The sequence below is a fragment of the Colletotrichum abscissum genome, assembly GCF_030869225.1.
Source record: "Colletotrichum abscissum strain IMI 504890 chromosome Unknown Scaffold_73.1, whole genome shotgun sequence".
In the NCBI taxonomy this organism is placed as follows: domain Eukaryota; kingdom Fungi; phylum Ascomycota; class Sordariomycetes; order Glomerellales; family Glomerellaceae; genus Colletotrichum; species Colletotrichum abscissum.
The window spans coordinates 33445-56805 of NW_026850518.1; the positions used below are offsets into that span (position 1 = coordinate 33445).

At 46.9% G+C, this 23361-nt stretch overlaps 3 protein-coding genes across 3 annotated transcripts; 1 reads left to right on the forward strand and 2 right to left on the reverse strand.

Annotated features, from left to right (window-relative positions):
* Window positions 1-105: 105 nt before the first annotated feature.
* CABS01_15771 (uncharacterized protein) lies at window positions 106-4992 on the reverse strand (the record flags this gene model as incomplete). The annotated part of the gene is made up of 1 exon (XM_060549105.1): window positions 106-4992. The coding sequence occupies one exon, from the start codon at window positions 4990-4992 to the stop codon at window positions 106-108; it is 4887 nt and encodes a 1628-aa protein (XP_060390961.1).
* A 358-nt stretch (window positions 4993-5350) lies between these two features.
* CABS01_15772 (uncharacterized protein) lies at window positions 5351-6037 on the reverse strand (the record flags this gene model as incomplete). The annotated part of the gene is made up of 1 exon (XM_060549106.1): window positions 5351-6037. One exon carries the CDS (start codon window positions 6035-6037, stop codon window positions 5351-5353), a length of 687 nt encoding a protein of 228 aa, XP_060390962.1.
* Window positions 6038-9522: 3485 nt separating this feature from the next.
* Window positions 9523-9822, forward strand: CABS01_15773 (uncharacterized protein; the record flags this gene model as incomplete). Its single annotated transcript, XM_060549107.1, has 1 exon — window positions 9523-9822. One exon carries the CDS (start codon window positions 9523-9525, stop codon window positions 9820-9822), a length of 300 nt encoding a protein of 99 aa, XP_060390963.1.
* Window positions 9823-23361: the final 13539 nt, after the last annotated feature.

Here is a 23361-nt window from a genome sequence, read left to right on the forward strand (position 1 = left end):
TGATTGTTTATATACAGCTCCTGCAGACTGTGCGTCCGCCCAGAGATTAGTGTGTAGGTAGGTAGTTGGTCGGTCGAGGTATTGTAGATCCGGGCTGGCCTTCGTCTAGTACATGACACTCTGCCTCCAGCGCTCGATGGACTGCATCTGCCCATTGTGGCCGGGCTGCATAGGCATCTGCATCTGCTGCATCGGCATCGGCGCCATACCTTGCTGCATACCCATGGGCTGCATCTGCATCGGCACACCCATGCCTCCGCCGTAGGGGTTCATGCCGTTCATGGCCCCCATGTTGTTCATGCCTCCCATACCACCAGCAGTGTAGCCTCCGTATCCGCCCAGATTCGGCTGGCTCATCTGAGCCATACCTGGATTTCCGTACACTTGATGCTGCTGCTGCATGGGCTGCTGGAATGGCCCTCCGTAGTTGCTCAAGGCCATGCTGGAGCGATTCCATCCGCCAGGTCCCATATTGACGCCCAAGGTGGCATTGACAGGCGGGAGTCCAGGCTGCGCAAGGAGACCTCGAGCACCTAGCCCACCGCCGGTACCTCCGTTGGCGTCGTTGAAAGCGCCGTTCTTGTAGCCGCCACTCCGCTGATTGTTCGGTCCGGTCAGGGTCTGCGGCATCTGGGCGCGGACCGCAGCCATCTTGGCCTCTTGTTCCCGAACCTTGCGCCTCTCCTGCTCGAGGCGGCGCTGCTCGTCCAGAGCTGGGTTGTAGGCAATCGGGTGGGAGTTGAGGACGTCAGCGAGACTGTGCTTCTTGCGAAGCGTAGGCGCCTCGGCCTCAGCCTGGACAGGCCCACCGCTGAGCATCATTTCCTGCTCACGCGCCTCGCGCTCGGCCTGCAGTCTCTTCCTACGTTGGCCAAGTGTCTCCTCTCCCTCTGGCTGGGCCTCCTTCTCCTTGCCCTTGTCTCCAGGTTTCTTATCATCGTTATCGCCAAACTGGGCTAGGATCTCCGCAGAGAATGCGCGACTGACGGGGCGGGCGTTGGGTAGGTTGTTGTGTTCGGCTTCGTCCTTGGCTCTGAGGCGTCGCATACGCTCACCGAGAGTCTCTCCAGCAGTAGCTTCGTCCTCCGACTCCTCCTCGGGCCTTAAGTGCTCGGCGGAAGGCATCTGGTTGAGGCGCATCTGGCTCAGACCGGCGTTGAGAGTAAAGTTGCTCCTCTGCTTAGCCAATATCCTCGGGGGCTCTTGGCCGTGGAGACGGGCGCGACGGGCACTGAGAGGCTCGTTCTCTTCCAGGTCACGACGCTCCATCAGACCCATAGGTCGATTCTTCTCAGCCACGTGCGGGTTGCCGGCGTACAAAACGCCAAGCGGAACCTCGTCTTCGTCGGAACTATGGTCCTCCTCCTTGGCACCATCGACTTCCCAAGCAAGGGCAATCTTCTTCTTCTCACGGTGCCTCTTCTGCGTCTCGGCAACCGCGTCCAGCTCGATGAGGGTAGCATGCATGCCGTTCTGCCCAACGTTACGGTTCGGGTTCTGAGTGCGCATTTTCGCGTGGTACTTGCGCAACTGCAGCTCAGCGAGGAGAGTGGTGGGGGGCCCATCGAGAACTCCTGCAAACTCATCGACTTCCTCTTCTTCGTCTTCCTCATCTGAACCCTCTCCCTCAGCCTTTTCCCTATCCTCGCCGTCGACGTGATCAGAAAGAGCTTGGTTCTCTTCTCTGCTGCCGGCCATGGAATTCTTCCTGGATCCATTGTCGGATTTCTTGCTGAATGGCATGAGTCCGCCCTTCTTCTTCTGCGAGGCGGCCCGCACATGCTCTTCGGGAAGCAAGACGGTGGCGGTAGACTTGCGGTTCTTCTTCTTATCGGGGCCGTACGTCTCATTACCCAACTTTCCTGCGAAAGCGTGGTCGGTGAAGGCACTGACAGGGGCATTGGCAGAGGCATCAAGAATGCTGTCGAGCGTCGCCATCGCGGAGCCTCCCTTGACCTCGATCTGCGGTGTTGTGGACGGCAAATCGAAAAAGGCGCTCGCTCGGAGTTGTGGCGGCAGGTTGGAAGCCCTTGGCATTTTGGACTTGCGGCGTTGCGTTGGCGGGGGATCCTCTGGCATGTGTTCTGGTCCTTCAGCATCGCCAACAGCAGCAGCACCGTCACTTGATAGCAACGGGTCGCCCTGCTCGGATGGCACATGGGAATCGACCGCGGCAGGTTCTTTGAGCGATGCGTCACCCGAGTGCTGTCCCCCGATGTCGTCTCCAAAAGATGACATACCGTGGCCGGCAAGCGGATCGGGCAACCACATCTTGGACTCGCGGACCTGGGACGCTTCGGGGTCCTGAGGTAGATACTTCGCCTGGCCGAAACCAGGATGGCCCATGGCCTGAAGCACCTTGGAGTGCCTCGCGTTCCGGACCTCAGTCTTGGGCTTCCTGGACAGCTTGGGCGGCAAGTTGAGCATAGCGGGCACTCGAGCGGGGTAGTAGAGCATTTCTTGGCCGGTGAGCTCGTCAAAGTAGGATTGTGGCCGCATGGTATCCCTGTTGTTTCGTGGCATACGCGGCGGAGGTGCTTCGTATTGAGGCTCTGGGATGTCTGGCATGGGCATGGTGTGCGGAGCGGGCATGGGCGCGTCGCCGTACTCGCTCTGCTCACGCGAGTCGTACTCGCTCCGCTCGAGGTCTTCCGGCTGGCAATGCACGCCGTCAAAGTCCCCAAAGGCATTGGTGTGGTCAAATGTCGAGGTTGATCTCGGCGTGGGCGGCCTATCGTCAGAGTCTCGCCTGCCGCTGTCTCCGCCAAAGTCCAAGCCCAGGCCTCCAGACTGCTGGTCCATCTCGCCAAGCAAGTTGAAGACACTGCCGCGGTTCTCTTCGTTGGTATTGGGACGGCGAATGGTCGCGTCGTCGTCGGCTGTCACAGGGATTGGGGCGTGGTCGGCCTCGTCGAGAACACGTCCAGTCAGGGCAACGGGTTCCGACTCGGCAATTTCAGCAAGGGAAGGCTTTCCGGAGCGGGCACTCCTGGTAGACCCCTTTCCAGAACCGTGTCGCGACATGATAGCATCGACATCGATTTCGGGGCGGCCGCGGGAGTTGTTGGAGCCGGAACGCAGGCGGCCGGTCAAAGAGTGATTAGGAGACATGACGTAGCCGCTGGGAGAGTAGCCGCCGAGGCGGGCGTTGTTGTTAAGTTCGACGATGGAGGCGACGGGAGGGAGAACGCGAAGGGGACCGGGTTGGGCCGAAGATTCGTCGATGGGAGAGTTTGATGCGGCGAGATTGGCGGCAAGTATGGAGGAACGACGGGAATCGGAACGCTTCAACTCTCCATGCAAGTCGCGGATGGCGTCCTCGATGGAGCTGGTCATAGACAGGCGTTCGGCCGACTTCTCGAGAGCAGCGACGTTTGTGGTGTAGGCGCCGGAGCGGCAGTTGAGGTCGGGAACGGGGTGTTTGAGTGTAAAGGTGCCCGAGTCGGATGTTGTACGAACGATTGGTTGGGCGACGGGACGAACGAGCGTGGATGCCGAAGAGGCGTGGTGATGTTGCTGTTGCTGCAAACTGTCCTGGATCTGAGAGATGAGGCTGCTGTTGGATCGAAGGGACGAGGTGGAGATGTGACGAGCGAGAGCAGCAGGGGCAGAGAGAACAGTCGAGGAGGGTGAACAGGCGGCGAAAGAATTGGAGGTGGTGGTAGAAGTCGAGGTTGCCGGGCTCGTGATGGTACCAGTTGCAGCAGCAAAGGATCTCGTATTTTGGTCGCTCGTATTCAGGTTGTCTGCGGTGGTGGTATTGATATTTTTCGTACGAAGGGCCAAGGGGGCAGACGCAGGCGCAGAGGCCATGACTCTGCCCGTGGGCATCGGCTGCTTCTCCTGGATGGCTGCTGTTGGCGCTGCCGCGGGCGCTGGCTGGGGGCCCTGTAGCTGGAGGGACGTGCTGGCGCCATCCCTGACGCTACCGGCAGCCGTGTCCTTATCGGATCCCGTATTCTTATCGCCGCCGACCTTAGGTAAGGTTTTCTTATCGGTGCCCGTATCGTTATCGCTGTTCCCCTTTGGATCGCTGGTATTGGCGGCGGTCCCTGTAATGGTCGCTGTAGTGGTACCCGTAGCAGTGGTAGACGCAGCAGCGGCGGCAGCGGCAGCGGTAGTGCACCTGTCCTCCAGCTCCATTTCCATCTCTGCGTCTTCGTGCGCCCTGCCCCGTCCCCTCCCCCTGTTCACCTGCAGCGGATCTAGCGATAGCGGCGTCGACCCGGCACGGCGCTGGCGCGGGCTCCTAGACGAAATTGCGAATGGCGGCACCTCGTCATCTTCGTACTTTTCGCACTCTTCGTTTCGGTCTCCAACATTCCTTGACTCTGCCTCTGTGCTGTGACCGTCACCGTCCTCCTTTTGACTTTTTCTCGAGTGCGACCCTGACCGCCGCGGCCGAGACTCTATTTCCGTCGTGTCGCGTGCGCCCGAGACATTTCTCTCTTCGTCTGCGTCTGCCGCTGCCACCATTCCTGTCGTTGCCAAAGTCGTTCCGGTCGCCGCATGGGATAGTAGTGTCTCTTCTTGTAAGCTTAATCCTGAATATGCTTCTCTCGACCTCGACCTCGTCCTAGTCTCCTGTGTATGCGCTGCCATCGCTGTCGCTGGCGGTGGTGACGTCGACCTCTGCTGGTCGCGGAATCTTGGGCTGCTCGTCGTCTTGCGTTCTCCTGCCGCGCTACTGCTGCTACCGCCAAAGCTCAAGTCGAAATCGCGATCGGGAAATAGGTCGCTGTCCATGGACAGAGGCGTGAAGCTCTTGTCGGCAAGAGACAGAAAGTTGGCGGGACTGGGCGTTGCCGTGGCGGATACGGACGGCTGCGAAGACGACGAGGCCAGGTCTTTTGTGTAGTCTCGGTCTTGTGCTCTTGTTTTCGTTCTCGTTCCTATTCCCATACCGCCTGCTGCTGCATCTGCGTCGCTAAAGTCTGAGCCCATGGACGACGTCGAGGACCTGCGCACCGAGGCGTAGGCTGCGTGCGCCATTGCTGTGATGGAGACTCAAAACAAGTTTTGGGCGCAGCAAAAAGAATATAAGCACGGTAAAACGTCGTCAATGTTTGCTTGGTTTGCGAGTTTCTCGGTTCCGTCGAGTCTGGGGTGCGTTCGTTTGGCGGGCGGCGATGATGGGATGGCGTTTCCGAGTCGCGGTCCCTGCGTTGGCGGTGCACCTTTGTCCAACACTGTCGTCTGGAGTAAGAAGTGGTTGTTGAACTGTTGCTCAACGGTGATCGAGGATTCACTTGGATGCGCCGACGATGGGACGAAGTCGTGGTGCTTGGGTTCTCGTTCACTCTTGGCGTTTGCTCGCTGCTCTGTGTGTGTGGTCTGCGATATGGCCCTGTTATTGGTGGTATTTGGTGATGCAACAATTTAACTCTTGTGTTCCGTTGTGCAGTGGTGGAATTACCGCTGTCGTTGATGTTGTTGTTGTTGCTGCTGCTTCTGCTATTGCCTTTCTTCTCCTTGTTTCAATCTGCGAACCTGGTGACAGTGACGTAGCGCGCGAAACATGGAGGATCTGCTGCAAGTGTCGAGCGCTGCTTCGTCGTAGCATCCGGTACCAAAGAAGGCGGTTCGTCGGGAATGCGCCGGTGCAAGGGCCGCAAGTTTCCAAACCCGAGTGTTTCTTTCGTCGCAGTGCTGATGTGCTGTGCCGATGGATGGTGGGTTGAAAGGTAAGGTACCGGTGGCTGCGCCGAGGGGGTATAAGCCGAATAAGAGACGAATAAACAGAAACAAGAGGACTGCGAAGAAAAAGGATTGCGAGAGACTCAAGGCACAGACGGGGTATAGGAAGCCAAGATATCGTCCTGCTACAACCTGCGCCTCCTTTGCAAGAGAGAGAAAGGTGATTAGAGTGTGAGAGTATGTAAGAGAGCGAGGATGAGTGAGAGCAGAGTGAGAGAAAGATGAGTAAGTTGCGAGTGAGCTGCAATGCAATGTCCGAGGACGAGTGACGACGATGGGGGACGGATGGGATGGGACGGATTCGGGGAGGGTGGGAAAGGGTGTGTAGATATTGGGCCATGCTATGGATAATGGAAACACTGCTGTGTATTCCCACAAAGAGCGGGTGTGGATGAGATGGACACCACACTTCTCACTCACTGGGCATATTCACCTGCTCAGTCACTCACTCACTCACACCCACTGTGGTGGACTGGGGATGGGGATGGGGAACTCTGAACGGGGACGGATACAGCAAGGCAAAAGATAGCGCACGCGCGCGCTCGCCGGGCAGGTTCAAGGGTGGATGGACTACGGAGTACTGGGCAGCGAACAGGATGTTTCCTAGGTCTGGAACCACCCAATTCAAGGAACAAGGAACATGGCGGCACCAGGAGACGGAGAAGTGTCAGCCAGGTCTAGCAGATCATGGTTCCTCTATCTCTCTCCCGTCCCGTCTCTGTTTCTCTGTACCTCTCTTTCTCTCACTCCTTCATCTGCTTCTCATGCTCTTCACTTCACCTGAGATCCCAAGTGGGAAAGATGAACAGGATGGGCGCACACGCCCCTCCGTTCAAACTTCGACCCCATGCATGGCCCCAAAAGATAAGGTCCAACTGCCTCTGACTTGGCTCTCTCTTTTTTAAACAACAACCCCAGGCCACGCGGTGTGATATGGTGTACACGTGTAAGGTACTCCGTAAGAGTGAGATAGTTTCCGGGGTTGCAAAAAAAAGAAGATGGTACCCGCAGAGAGACACGGACGGCTATCTCATCAAACGCACGCGCGCACATCTGGGATCAAGCAAATAAATCGACCAGGGTGGTTGGCAGACGGCTAGACACACTTTTGACAGCGAGCCCTTCGAGGTTGGAGATACGCACTGATGATTGACAGCTGGTCAAGCTAATACTGCGTAGACCAACAAAGCAGCTCCGTCCCCAGCGTTGAGGATCCATTCATCGTCTTCAGCTGGTCCGGTTTGAACAAGTCCCAGTTCCAGGCCACGTCCAATCCGCATTCAGAAACTGTTTGTGAACACTCTAGAGTCTAGTGCGGCAGTGTATCACTGGATGCCGGTGTAGGGGGCTTGAATTTGTCCCCATATGGAAATACGAGAAACTCTTGTATTTTTGTAATGAGTAAACCCCAACTCACAGTAGGTACGTTGCAAACCACAGCTGTATTTCCCGGTGTAATTATCCCACACGTTATTTCTTTTGCTGGTCCGCGGGGCCTTGGTTTTCCTCTGGTCAAATAGCGATGGGCTAGTATGTAAGCGGCCTGTTTTTCAATGTGGAGGTTGCGGGATTGGATGAGAAAGATGTGCCCGCCGCCCGCCGCCGTCTACTGCAGTGTCCTTACCTAGTAGGCACTGGACTTTTGCGCTTGTTCCCCGGAGGAAGCCAATGTTCGAGATGGACGGCTGACGGACAGTATCAAACATGAGGAACAAAGATGAAGTCTGCGGGGAGGAACAAAGCAATGGCAAGATCAACACCAGCCGGACTGCGGCATCTCGCTTGCTAGGACTCTTCCGAATTCCCCCAGGTCCCCTTTCCCCCTTAAAAGTTTAAACAAAACGAAAAAGCTCGGGCTAAGAGACGTTTGACAGGTGAGCTTCCGACAAGGCCACTCCCTGAAGACATTCCCCCTCGTGGGCAATGAGAAAAAGCTTCGCGGTCTGGAGGTAAAAGCCGACACGGAGAGCATATTGAAGCTGACGTATTCTCATCATCAAAAGTGACAAAGTCTCCGTGTCTCTAAACTCTACGATCCTTCCGCTGGCCTCAATCCTTAACATGCGCGGTTTTTCTGCTGGCTTTCGCTGCTGTGGTGACTCCCTTCCGTTCGCCGCCGCTTCAGACAAACCCATCCTCCGTGTCTCTCGGCGTTGCTTGTGGAGCAATTCTTAAAATTGGGTACTGCTCCTCGTCTCTCCCGGGTGACGACAAAAAATCACATCAGGGGGAAAAAAAAACGCCCGAGTCGCAGCAGAAGAAGAAACGACAAGAGGGTTCTTCCCCGTCAGGGGCATGCAGCAACGAGGCACACGACACGCAGCGCAAACAGGGATATTGTCCCGGGCAGAACAGCAGAGTACGAAAAAGGGAAGGAAAACCCCCCATGGGTAAGGAGGTACAGAGCAATTCGTACTCCGTACCTGCAAAACGTGGATCATTCTTGTTCACCCCACCACCACTGACTGGCCCCGTAAGGATGACGATGATGTCGTTCCTGGATCCTTCTTTTCTTTCTTTTTTTCCCGCTCTTTTTTTGCGGTCCCGCTCGCGCTATTGAAGACGAAGGGTTCAGGGGTTGATGGACGGCCTTGACGGCTCATACTCTGCCCCATTGCGTTGCCTGGGGAGAAGAAGAAGAAGGGCTGTACCCAATCATCGGATTATCGAATGGGTTGCTAGACGCGCGGAAAATGAGGCGGAAATGTATCACTGTGAGAAAATGAATAATGGAAACAAACTTCGTGAGATGAGATGGCAAGAGTCAAGTGAAAAAAGTTTTGGGCCAATTTAAGATTCGTCCGAATAGAGCAATGTTTTACTCTATTGGCTCATGAAAACGTCAAATAAGACGATAACTACACCCATCCACGTCGAAGGATGAGAGAGAGAAAAGTGGCTTCGTGTTATCTGTACCCTCGATATCGTGGCTGATGATCGCAAATATGACAGGTGAGCTAGCAGCCAGGGATATGATTGACTGACTGATTGAGTGAGTGAGTGAGCGAGCCTAGATAGTACATAGATACTGTATCAGTGTGTCCGTAGTTCGCATGAGATGAGACGCAATGCAACGGACTTATCAGCGAGAAAGAATTACACCGAGACCGGCGTCAGTTCAGGGAAATTAACCCTCCCAGAGTTTGAAGCGATGCAAAGCCTTCGAGCAAATCATCAATCTTGATCTCATCTTCCTTATCGCAAGAAAATAGCCCCCAATAGGCGATGGTCGGTCAATGTCACAACGTAGCGGTAGCCCCCGCGCTTGCGCTTACTTCCTTAGTCTCCGGCCTGCCATCTCATCCCCAAGAGCGGACGGCCGACGCCACATGTTTGCTGTCCGGAAACTTTGAAGTTCAGGCTTTTAGAACACCCCCTTCCGTTCGATTACCTACTTGAACGTCCACTGCTAACGGCGGCCTGGAGCTGGGAGGCATGGGCTGAACTACGCATGCGGGCTCAAGTGAGTCCACGTTTGACGACCAAGCGCTCCATCTTCCTTTTCGTCGCTGGGCACTCGAATGTCTCGGCTGTTCACACTGGCGTGCGTGCGTGCGTGCGTGCGGCATCTGGGTAAAGCAAAAAGGTCGCAGAATCGCCAGGAGAAGCCGAGCCGGCTGGTTGCTCCGGAGCAGCATGTCTCCCAGGCCTCCGGAAACCTTGGCCTACATCACGGCAACGGGCATGAAGAGCAAAAGATGGGACTCGGAGGGCTCCAGACGAGTCCCCCCAAGCTTCCCAAGTCCCGGTAGCCGAGAGTTCCCCATGGAATAGCGGATATCATACGCTTGTAATTGGGTCTCACTCGCCCGTCACCACATCTCCATGATCCATCCAGAGCATCCGCATGATGCGTCTCTTCCTCCGCAGAATCCGAGAGACGCCCTGAAACCCACATATCAAGTTCCCGAAACCTCACGACACACAAAGGAGCCGGAGAACCTAGGGTCTCCAGGCCCCCAATTCTATGCCTGTGAGAATCGTCCACTTCCCACTTTCCCAGCTCCCAAGTTCCCAGCAAGTGCAGACAAAACCCGACATGAGGGAAAATATCCTCCGGTGCCGAAGGCCGAAAAAAAAAGGCATGGCAAGGGGGGAGAGGAGGAACTAAACATGCTAAACTAAGGCAACAGATGCTCAAGTGGGCAAAAGGCATGTCCGAACCGCATACCCGCCCCCCGTCCGTCCGTCTGAGCGTTTCTCTTAGTCCCATGCCCGTCTACGCTGGACAAATCGTCATCCTGCATTGAAGTCTCCAGATTATAGGGTAGCGTTGTCCGTTTCCCATCCTGTTGGAGACTTGGAGTTGACAATAGCGACGGTTAGTCCCAAGACACCATTTACAGTAGCGCCGATTCCGGCCTCCCGTCTTGCGAGTTGCCTTCGTCTTTGCGCCCAACCGGGGTACGATATCTCGGCCGTGCTCACCGCGGACAGCTCACCGCAACAATCGTGAACCCAGATCTCGATCTTCCCATTCTCGTACAGGCAACCAAGACCGTCAAAACCTACCTAGGGGGAAAATCCAAATCGCAGAAAGTTTCGAACGCTGACACTCGGATGCATTTTTCTTCTGCAACCACCCATGTAAGCCGGACCTAAACATAAGGTAACCATAATGGCAAAAAAAAACTTGATCTCGTTTAGACTACCCCCCTCGTGATCCAACCAACGACCCCAATACCACCCCTCAGACTCGAGTCGAGAGAATTAAGCCAGCCAGCCAACACACCTCCCGGGCGCACCTCATGCAGCCACGCAGCCACGAAGCCACGATCACGCTGGCACCAGCAGTTCGCAGCCCGTAGGTTCGCAGCGGGGACGGCGTCGTGGCGTCGTGGCGCGACCACAACCACCCCAGACGCACGCCGCGTGGCTTTGCACCTCTCTCTCTCCGCATGTTCCCATTTCTTTCGGTGTCTCTCTTCCACAAAGCAACGCTTCCACAAGGTGTAGACCCCATTGAGGAATGCAAAGAGTGAAGAACGCCCCCGGATTTGCGCGCCTACCTGTCGTTCTCTAACCTCGCCTAGAAACATATCCAAGCCGTCAACAATGGTCCATCGAATTGGATGTACAAAGAGGCAAAGCCCCAAGACTCTGTCAATGGTTGGTTGTAGCCATACCACACAAGCCCATCATAAGCGTGAGTAAGTACACTCACACCACCCGCGCCGCAAGTCGAGAACCACATCGATTTCGTCGGCCAAGGACACCATCATCTACCGGTTCGCCTGCTTTCGGCAACGGCACGCTGCCAGCATTGGCACATAGAAAGTTGATGAACCGCAAATGGACAGTGACCCATGAGCTTGTCTGAATGCCGTTTGATGTGTTGAATGCCATTCCTGTGTCTTCTGGGCCAGTAACCCCACCCCGGGCCCCAAATCTTTTGACGAGACCGAACTCGTCCCTCTTCAGAGTAAACTTGCCCGGCACTTCAAAGAGGCGGCCCAGTCGCGCTGCCGTGCTTCCCCGCGAACACGTTGGAGAAGCTTCCACAACACATTCCGAAGCCTCCAGTCGGCTACTGAATGGAAAGCACTCCGGATGCAATCGCTAGAGTCAGGGGGAAACACAAGCCTTGCTTTACCGACAGATGTAAGGAGACCAACCTCTCACACCGCAAAACTTTGGCCTCGCTCCATGCCGAACCAACACCGGACCCGACCAACCCGCTCCCACCAGCCCGTGCCCTCCGCCACGACGGCCCTCTCTTCGGAAGGGAAATTCCAATGCGGTTCCTCTTGGGCGCCTGACTTCTCTCAGACTCTCTTCATCCTTCTCTCACGGGCAGCCGCGGTCGCGAGCAGAGCGGGATCGGTGGACATGTCATCGATTCAACTTCACTAATACAAGTCGTAGCACTTACAGAATACCCCTGCCATCCCGTTCGCCCAAGAATGTACCAATGCTGCTTTCAGTATGACAGTTCGCAAGCAGGATGACATGGCCCGTCGTCCAAACAATGTCCAATTTGATTACCTACTCCATACTGCGTACACCTTTGAGGTAATTAACCCACAAACTCTATTCCATCCAAATCAGAACGGGGGAGGCAACCCGGAGACCTGACTCGCAAAGAAAAACATGAAAGTCCAGCCGACCCGGCGTCCTGGAAACCTTGAACCCGGCAATACTATACCCATTGCCCCGGATTCCACCAAAGGCTGAACCATGTTTTTCCAACGGTCAAGTCTTTTGTGCGGCCCCAAAATCTCGCCGCATGTTTCCGTGAAAATCGGTATAAACACATTTCCTGCTTCTCTCTACCACAACAAAGAACAGTTTCGTGATCCTTCCCCAAATGCCGCCATCGCAACTACTTGAACAAAAAATGCAACGACAGTCACGTTCAAGTCCGTGCGCGCAAGGAAAGGACTTCAATAGCGCGATGTTATCCCGTAGCCCGCAGGCCACGGAAGGCCGCCGCAGAGATAAGCGACGGGATCGTGGCGGCGGCCCATGAAGACCGAGACCAAGGAACCGGGGCGAGTTTGCGGTTCTCGCGCCCAGAGCCTTTGCAGGCTTTTCGTGTGCACCAAACTCGCGATGCTTCTGTTCTAGTATTCGGACTTGGCTATCATGAGCTTGTGATAACGCCAGGTGGAGGGTGCAAGCCTTCCTACTTCCAATATCACGTTTCCTCATTTCTTTCTCTATCGCAATCCACGAGTGGTCGAATGAAGATCAGGAGATTAGAATCCACCCGGCCTGGAAGTGTGTCCAATTTCACAGTCTGATAATGTCGTTCAGATTGCCTTGACAGATAACCGACGGGACACTCACACGCCGCATCATGTCCTCCCCGTAAATGAGTTCGCACATCGTCATGCAAGGTCCCGCCCATCTCATCACACTTGACAATCTCGGCAGGCAGTAATCCTACGGCACAGGAACCGTAAACGACCAAACGTCACGTCCAACGCGCGGCCGCGAAATTAGACGCGGCCGTATGTAGATGCCACTTTCACCCGCGTTCAAACCGCGTCGAGGGGGTGGACGTGTATGGTTCTCCATCTCGTATCGACTCGATTCGCTTCGGTGTACATGTACCGGTATCTGCAGAACTATAGTAGACCATGCCGTATCACGTCGCCGCCTGTTCGAGGAATAGAAGAAGAAAGAAGCGCGTCTCGTGCTTATCTCTTCATGCATGCCTCGGGCCAAGATTTCCGAGTTCTACTAGGTATGATACGTGAATACGCACGCCGGTGGCTGCAGGATGCAATCTCCTCAACGTCTTTGCATAATGCCTGTCTCGTCTGCACTGCTGCACCGCGTGAAGCGTTGGCAATGGTACAGCCTGGAGAGACAGCAGGGTAACACCGGCCTGATATGTAGAAGCACGAGCAGAAGCAGCAGCGGCATATGCGTCTCATGTATCTCGCGGCTGCTCATATCCTCGTCCATCATCATCCTTATCAAACGCTTGTCTTGCCTTGTTCAAGTTGCCGATGACGCCTCTCATCAAACACGATCACCGCTGGGCCGGTCATTGCAATTCGCTCGCTCGCGGCGTCGCGTGTTACCCCTCATACTATGATGGCATTCTTATAGTGATGCTTCTATCTCCTTGCCTTGATCCAAGCAGCGGCATGGTAGTGATCATTTACGAGCTTGCCAAATCGCTTCTGGTTTTGTATCCCATCTTGTCTGTCCGGGGATGTCAGGGTCATGATGGCTTCTAATGAGCTGGTTCAGAACGTTTCGAAGGAGTTTAGACTGGATAACGCTGGTCACGAAAATGAGTGCCAGGAGCCTGTAGCTGTCGGCAAGGTTGACAAGTTGTACATTACGGTCAATTGATACTCCTTTGTGGGTGCTAAAACAAGGCAGAGAAGTAGGTTCAGAAGATAGCAAGAAGTTGAGGTTAAAAGACTGGCGCTATGGGAATCCGCCGTTCTCCTGAATCCTCTTGAGACTATTCTGTAGCTATGATTGTGTCTGGGTTGATAACATAGAGTTGAGTTAGTGTGTACACGGCCACACAAGACTCCAGAACAACCATCGTGACACACACGAGGCTGTCAGCAATCTCACAGTCTCGTAGTAGAGTCTCTGTAAGCGTTATAGACAGATATCGGCGACGTCATGGGTGGTATACCCAAGGAAAGCTGGGTGATTGAAGCGGTATTCTCCTCCCAGGCTACTACTGGATACGTATGAATATGACGCTTGACGGTGCTAACTCGCTCGGTATTATTATTCTAAGCACTGCAGACCTGTGGTAAGTTGTCATACCCCGTACAAGGTAGCCACTGACTGGTTTTTTTGCCCGCTACATATGGGTGGCATGTAGGACTGCAGACTAGCAATGGGGAAGTTGCGAGCACAACATCCGAAGCCTCGATACTGTTCATGATAAGCGCCATTAAGGTATATGTTGAGCTTGTGATTGTGGAAATGACACAGATATGGAGATGCTTCTCAAACTGACAGAGTGATTCGACCGCCGGTGAAGACGTAGACAACACAGGATAAAGTCGATCATATCTGGAAGACGAATGTGATATGCAAGATATCAGTATGAGAATACATCATGACAAGTAAGGTGCCGGCTACAAGGCCTTTGCCCACGCGTGGACAGTTACATGTTGTCTACCACAAATGTCAGCTCTCGTCGATGTAGCAGGATGTGATTGATGATATAAAGCCATCGTCTCGAGTGCTTCGATATGGCATGTTGATCTTCTCCGCTCGTCTGTTTGGGAGTACCTCAAACCGCCTGTCTGGCGACTTGTCTGAGGCGCACCATCAAGAGATGCAAAGGCGCAAGAATCTTTCTTCCTCGCTTATCTCGCTATATTAGCTCGTGAGTTCTCCATCTTCCAAGACTTTGCGTAGACGTCTTGGGTATGAGCCTTCGAGACACTTCAGAAAGCCAGTCGCCTGGATCTTCCAAACCTAACAGCCAAACTCATGGCTAACGGCCGGAGGGCAAGTAGGAAATTTCTTCATAATTTCATGATCTGCGCAATGCTCTGGAATATCACGGCTCTCTGAGCGACGTTGCTTAAGCTTTCAGATGAGGATTCTGAAATAAGGCTCTGTCTCCTCCGATCCCCGCTCCTTCCCATTTTGAAAACCTCAAACCAAACTTCGAAAACTTTCATTCTAGATAATGGCGCCGGCAACATGATCCAAATCAACAGGTCCCTAAACCATCTGAGGTTGTGTCGGATAAAAACCAAAGTGCCGCTTCCTCGGCGAGTCAGGACGACCTATACCCGGCGGCGGGCGGAACTGGTGGAGTCGTAAACGCGGAGACAAAGTCTATCCTAGCCGACCGGCCGGTCCCGGGTGCAGCCGGAACCGCATCCTATTGAGCCGTTCCGGGGTCACATGTTGGGCTTCCGGGGTTGGGGAGAGGTGAGAGAGGTCGAACCCCCGGACGGAAGGCCAGGTCCCAGAGTAGGAATGCCCAGGCCCGCGACTCAGCGAGGAGCGGGCACCAAGCCGGTTGGCTGCACCATCCCTTCCGGATGGACACCGATTCTGACTAGTCTCAACAGAAGAGTCTCTGAGCGGTGTGTGTCAGATGCATCAGAGCCTTTTAGCGGCCGCATCGAAGCAGCGAGTCGGCCAATAATGTCGGATTTGAGTTCCTGATTATCACGAGAACTGACTTCTCTGCATGTGGCTTGCAGCTGGAGGGTGGTATCATGGCGAGCGCGCGTGGCAGGAAAAAGCAGCAATCGGGCACGTGTGCGATTGCACCGCTCTAGGTGCTCGGGAATTGAGCTGAAAGTGCGGGCAAGAATGAAGTCGTCGTGAATTCTCACCGATCAAGACGGCCGGGGTTAATGCCTTGGCTCAGGTGAAGTTGGACTGTAGTGGAATTCCTGCGGCTCCCTTTTCCATAGCTTCATGCATCGCAACGGGGTTCCTGTGGACGAACTCAGCTAACGGTGCGTTGTCTGTTGATGGGTTCATCCATTGCCCAAGTAGCGTTCTTTAGCGGCAAGATAGCATCATGCCGGTATCGGTGAATCTTGGGCATTCTTGTCATTATTGGAAAGACCAGACTGTCGTTTGCGTGGCAGTGGTAACACCAGAAAGTTTCACATATGGAGGAGCAGAGATAACGAAACAAGGGCGTTGCAACTGCAAGTAGGTTGCCGTGGGGAGATTCCAAAGTCTGGACAGCGGTGTGGGGGTTCAGCCATTCATGGGGGCCGGCGATCGTCGGTGAGCATGCTTGCTTGCCCCGGATACTGGTACGGAGCACGGATAGGTAGTAGTACATAGACTGTTGGTTGTGATTCAGATCATCAGATGAGGCGTACGTCGACTGCCGGCCGAGATAGGTAGGTGAAAAGAAGCGACCCCCGCGGGCCGTGCGGAAACAAACAAGAAGTGACAGTAGGAACGTGATGTGACGCTGACCGACGTTGACGGTTGTCGTCGCCCAGTTCCTCGCTCAACGTCTTGGGCTCGCCTTCGTGGGTGGAATGTGGGATGCTTTCAGTCTTGGATCGATGAGCTGGCACAGCTGGCAAGCTTTGGACAATGCGTTTCTCTGGACAATGGACGGGTCGATTGCGAACTTCTGTGGCTCAATAGGCCCAATTGCTTGCTCCCGAAGCGGCAGTCGTCCGATGTTTCCAAGTTCCCAAGAAAACATGGCGTCAGTTGAGGTGTCGGGTAGTGCCTGGTAGTGCAGCGCGACGACGACGAGTGACGCTCAGCGGGAGGCTTCCCCGAAAGGAGCCATCCCTGGTGAGGCCCATACATATTGAATGACATGCCCGGAAGCATCGTGAGTTAGGCTGCTGGCATTGCAAAATGCTTCGGTCAGGGTTCGTAGCTAATCTCGGGCTTGAATCGCAAATAGAACCTCAGCCACGCCAGCGCCTCATTACCTCATCTTAGCAATACGGTATCCCCGGGCTGCGAGATTACCCCAAGTCTTCAGAGAAATGCCGTCCTCTACAGTGGGCAGAGTGAGCATTCCTGGCAGCTGCCCCGTACTCTGGCGATGAGGGCGTCGTGAGTGTGACAAGAGACAACAGAAGCCTGGCCCTTCTGGTTGTCTTTCCAAGGCGGGAGGCGGAAGACGGAGCGACGGTATGATTGTTGAATGGAACGCTGGGGATGTGCTAGCGCCAGTGCAGGGGTATTTGATCGGTGAGAAGCTTCCGAGAAAACCAAGCCAAGAGGCGCCCTACCCTCACCCTCACCCAACGCGATGCGATGCAAAGGTAAACAGAAGGGGCAGCTGGACGCTGCTGAGCCAGTGGTGAGTGGCCTTGTGACAGAGCTCTCGAATCCATCGTGTGCTATCGAGGGCTGCTTAATGAGTCGCAGAGTTGCAGAGAAGAGGGCGCAAAAGTCTAAGTTTTTGAAAGTTCGGCTGGCAGAAGTTTTAGCGGGCTGTGAAGCGGCCTAGTTTGATAGGCATGGCCGCATTGGGGACAGATCCGGGGGCGAACAGACGCCATTTCCGTCAAGTCTGACAGGCTGTTGTCTCTAGGGGCTCCTCTTCTCTCCATGTTATTGCATTGGCGTTGATTGTGGTGAAGGTCGAGATCGAGGTCGAGGTCGAGGTTGGGGCCGTGAGACGGAAGGCGGCGAAAGTTTGAGGGTGCTGGCACTAATGACCAACGTCTTTTGTCGTTGGCGGGCTCTCACTGCGCAAGCCAAGCATTCCTCATGGCTCTGGTGTGCGTCTGTAATGGTCTGGTGCCAGAGAGTCGTCTGCTGTGCTCAGCGGTGCCCACTGCCCGCACTTATTAAGACCCCACCCCACACGACGGATCACCCCCTACGACAGATCACCCCATTTAGACGATTTTTTCCCTCTTTTAACACTACTATTATTATAATACATAAGTAATAAATTATTAAAAAAAATCGTAAAAATTATACTAAAATTACTAATAAATTCGCTATACCTAATTATATAAAAGAATATATTAAAAACGTATAATACGACGTTAGCTTTAGTAAGTTAATCCGGAAAGCTATTATAAACTAAGAAATCCCTTATATTACCCTCTCGAGCCGGTTATAAAGTACTATAATAGTTAAAAAATCGAAAGAGGATTACTAAAGGCTTAGTAAATACTAAGAATAATCCTTTACTTATTAAGTAATTCTATAAGGCTAGTTAGAGTTCGCTCTAATTTATACTTAAATTAAAGAGTTCGTAATACGTATTTTTTAATAGAGTAGCGACTAGTACTTATTTAAAAAGAAGTAAATAAATAAATTTTTATATAAGAATCCTACGCTCTTAATACTATAAACTTATTATATTACGGTAGTGGGCACTAGGGCCCTATAGGCCCTATAGCTCAGCCTTAAGCTACGAGGCTAAGCTCCTAGTAATTACGTAACGAGCTAGACCGCTAGGCCTAAAGGGCTAGCTTACTAACTTCTACTTATTATTCTATTTTTTCCCTCTTTATATTAAGTTTTTAATTAATTAGGTTAATATAGTAGCGTTCCGACCTACTTTAAGATCCCTTTTATAATACTATTTAACGTTACTTAACTAACTATTTTCTAAAAACGGAACGATAATATTTTAATTAATTAATTACTTATTATCTTAACTAGCTACTCCTACTAAAAAAGCGTATAAAAAAGCTAAGCAATAGCTAACCGAATTAATTATATATAAGTAGTATAATTAATACTCTTTAAGTATATACTCCCTTTATTAAATATAATAGTTAAAAAATATAGTTAGGGAAGCTAGGTCTTTTTTTATATTAACGGTTTTTAATAAAGTTACTACTTTTATAAGTCCTAATAAAGTATTATAAGCTTTAATAAAGGCGCTAAGCTCTTAATTATTAACCTTAAAATCGTACTATTTAACTAATTAATAAAGCGCTTCTTACCCTTTACTACTTAGGCTAATTACTTAGTGTACTTTAATAACATAGCTAATTAGCTTATTTTACCTATTTATATTTATAATAATATTCTTTTTAAAAAGAATACTAAGTAGTATATTAACCTCGACCTTATTTAGGAGCTATATTTTAAAAATAATAAAAAGACCTTATTTAAGTAAATTAAATAGTAATTAAAAATATATATTACTTAGTATTAATTAAAGTAGGTCCTCGCCTTCACTATTAGCTAGTTAAGTAATAGTACTAAGTACTTATATATAATAATCCGTAAAAACCTCGACTTTATACGTATTATTATTATAGAGCTTTATATTATAAAAAAAGCTCTTATTTAAACTTATATTAGTAATATAGCTATAGCTAAGAGACTAGAGTAGTTAGAAAACGGCTTCTAGGCCGGCTTTATTTAAAATATTACTACTCTTAGTATGCTAAAGTAATAGCTAGTATACTTAAAAACGTAAAGTAGCTACGAGATTACTCTAGCCTCGTCCTATCCTACTACTTATAGCTCTTAAAAAATACTTAACGTACTTATTTTTATAAGTAATAATACTAGCTTTAAATTTAATTATTAACTTTAGTATATTATAAAGTACTTAGAGAATACTAATTATAGTATAAATAGGTACTACTTAGAGTATATTATTAATAAGATTAAAAGTAGTATTATAGAGTTTATATACTTAATATTAACTTCTAATAAGATTATTATAACTAAGTAGCTACTCTACGAGCTTAAGTCGGTTTATATTAACCTAACTACTATAAATAATACTAATTATAAGCTAAACGTACTTATAATTATATTTAAAAACGTTTATTAAAAGCGCTCTATATTTACTAAGCTCGTACGTATTAATAAGCTTTTAAAGTCTTAATAAAAGCGCCGTTTTTATAATAAGCTACTTATATATTTTTATAATTAAGCTATATCGAAGTACCTAGATAATATAGTTATTTTTTAGAAATATATTAAGTACGTTACTTAGTTAGCTAACGTAATATAGCCCCCTTTTATAAAGGATTACTTAGTTAAGGCTTTTAATTAAGCTCGCTAAACCTTAAGTAAAAGTAATAAAAGTAGCGAAAATAATAGAAGTATTAGAAGTATTAAATAGGACCGAGATTATACTTCTACTTATAAAACAATCCCTAAAGCCCTATATTAAAAGCTTAAGAATAATAGCGCTTACTTTATTTATAATAATACTAAATATATTTTTAAAAATTACTTTAAGAAGCTAAAGACTATTATAATTATAATTAACGCTACTATAAACCCTACTAAAATAGAATTAAGTTTAAAAAACTAAAACCCTTAGTAAAAGTAAACTTTTAGCTAGGGGATATATATAAAAAAAATAGAAAATTAGTAATTAATTTAGTAAACTTATAGGATCTTATAGGGGGCTAGCCCCTTAAAGTAGAGCTTATATTAGTATTTAATAAATATAAAATTTGCCTAAGAGCCTTATTTAATATAGGAGTTAATAAGTACGGATTTATAAATAATTATATAATCTTTTTATTATAATAGTTCTGCGCGGCCTTATTTTATAAATTATAATACTTAATCCCTATTACTAAGTTTAATAAAAAATAATTAAATAATATTAGCGTAATATAGACTATTAATTTATATATTAATTAACGGGTTTTTTTAAAAAATACTCCTTTTTTAGCTTAATACGGGCTACTACGACCTAATTTTAGGGCGGAAATAGTTTAAGTATTACGGGGTAAACCTTAATATTCGTTACTAACGGCTAATGTAGCTTAAGGACTTATTATTATAAAAGATACATTTTATTATTATTAAGGATATTAAGGACTTATATACTCTAGAAGTTATTAATATATAATACTAAATTAATACTAATTATTAATAGGACCTATTCGAGATAGATATAACCCGCTATAACTAAAAGTTTTAGTAATAATAAGTAAAGGGTATACTAATTAGGGTATTACTACGCTTACTAAAAATAATAGCTCGCTAGATATAGTAGTTAAATAAAGCTAAGAATATAAAGAAAATAGAGCGCGCCCTTAATAATATTAATATCGCCTTAGTAAAAAGGGCTAAGTAATAAAAACTATACTTAGTAATAATATAAATAAATATTATTTTTATTAGTACTCCCGCTTTTAAAAAGAACCTTAGGTAGAACGATATTAAAATAGGCTTTATATTATTTTATAAGCTTAACTATATTATAAAAGATAAAAAAGAGGAAGTAAACCCCTTATTTAACGACGATTAAGTTATTTATAACCTTATAATAATAAACTTATCGAAGTATTTACGGCCCTAGACCGACGTTTTTAATAAAATAGCTAGCAATATAATAGTACTTTATAAGTTATATAATTATAAAATCGAGCTCCTAAATAGTAATAGAGAGAAACTAATTTATTACTTTTTATATAAATAGTTAATACTTAAGCTAAAGGCTATAAAAGCTTATTTACTAAAGTATTTATAAAAAAGATTTATTAAGCTAAGTAATACTCTTTTTATATTATTAACGCTATTTATAAAAAAGTACAATAGTAGTTTACGCTTTTATATAAACTTTTATAAACTTAATAAGGTTATAAAAAAAGATTATTACTTATTATTACTTATTAATAAGACCCTTGCGTAGCTAAGTAGGGTAAAGGTATTTATTAAACTAAATATTAAATAGGCCTTTTACTATATTTACCTCGACTTAGCTTTTAAAAATTTAATAATATTTAGAACCCGCTATAAGGTATATAAGTATAAAGTAGTACTTTTTAAGCTTTATAACGGGCCTATTATATATTAATAATATATAAACGAAATACTAATAGAGTACTTAGATAACTTTTATATAGCGTATATAAATAATATTTTAATTTTTTTTAATAACCCCCTTTAGTACTAAGAGTACGTTATTAAAGTACTAAACTACTTATAAAAAGTAAGCTTATAAATAGATATTAAAAAATACGAATTTAGTATTATTTTTATAAAGTACTTAGGCTTTATAGGTTTTATAAAAAGTATATAGCTTAATAAAAAGAAAGTCTTTATAATTAAAAACTAAAAGCTATTTATATTACTTAAGGGTATTTAGTCCTTTTTTAAGTTCTATAACTTTTATAAGAGATTTATAAAAAATTACGGTTACTTAACTAAGCCCCTTACGAAATTAATAAGTAAGGGAGTTCTTTTTAATTTTAGTACTAACTATAAGACGGCCTTTATAGTTATAAAGCTAGTACTAACGTTAGTATTAATCTTTTATTATTTTAAACTAGAGCTACTAACGTAATTAAAAACCAACGTTTTTAACTTAATATATACTAAAGTACTATTATAATAATAAAAAGATAATAGGTTATAGTACTTAGTAACTTTTTATTTAAAAATAATAAGCGACGTAGAGCTTAACTACGTTATTTATAATAAAAAAATATTAATAATAATACTATACTTAGAAAAATAGCGCGCAGAGCTTATAAGCTACGAGTATAAGTTCGACGTTATTATAGATTATTAATTACTATTATTTTTTATAACTAAGCGCTTACTTAACTTATAATAAGCCTATTAAGTTAATATATTAATAAATTTTAATTTTTAAATTTATTACTACCTAGGGAAAGAGAACGTACTAACTAACGCCTTATTACGGAAAATAAAGGATATCCGTATTTAATAAGTACTAAAAGAGGCTAATAAAACCTAAGTCTTTTTATTATTAAGACTACTATTTTTTAATATTATAGTAGAGTTATAGGTATTATTAAGCGCCGTAATTAGTTAATTATAATTTATAATTAGTTTATTCTTATTAAAAAACGAGCTCTAGGGGTACTTATTAATAGAGAAGATTTTAAAACTTAATAAAGACCTTATTATAGCGTTCTTTATATTAATACGAGCGCTAGTAACTAAAGGGCACGAGTACTAGTTTATTTAAAATAACGGATTATTAATAATAAATAGGAAGCTCGTAATACTTAAGGAGGAGAACTTTTATATTATAGTTATTTATAAGGTTTATAAATAAAAGCTCCTTACTTATCTAGGGCGTAATAAGGTTATAAAAATAATTAAATAGTAATATTACTAACCGGGCCTAATAATAAATACTTATTAATACGTATAGAATTACTATACTTATTACTAATTATAAAAACTATATAATAAGCCCCTAGGGGAGCTAAGGCTACTTCTAATACCTAATTACTTATAATAGTATATTTTTACTAATTTTATAACTATCCTTATTAATTAAAAAGGATTTAATAATATTTAGGTAATAGTAGACTACTTAAATAAAAAAGTAATATTTATTTTTTATTATAAAACTATTATAATAAAAAATATAAGCTAAATATTTTACGAACGAATACTACTTATTTTTAGCTTATTAAAGATTATTATATTAAACCGAGGCCTCTAATTTATTTTTAATTTCTAAAAGGAGTTTTATAAGATTTACGGGGTTAAGTTATAGCTATCAACGGTTAACTACCCTTAAATAAATAGTTAAATAGAAGTACTAAATTAGTATATCTTATAATAATTAAGATTATTAATTAATTAATACTAAAATAACTAGAGCAATATACTACCCGTAATTAACTTTACTTATACTACTTAGCTTAGTAAAACTATAGGGCTATTATTATACGAAATAGAATTTAGTTATTAGCTACGGCTCTTTTTTAATTAATCTAAATAAACTCGCTAATTCGGTTCTATAAAAAAAAGTTAAATTATACTAACGTATAGCGTATAGCCTAGGGGATATAT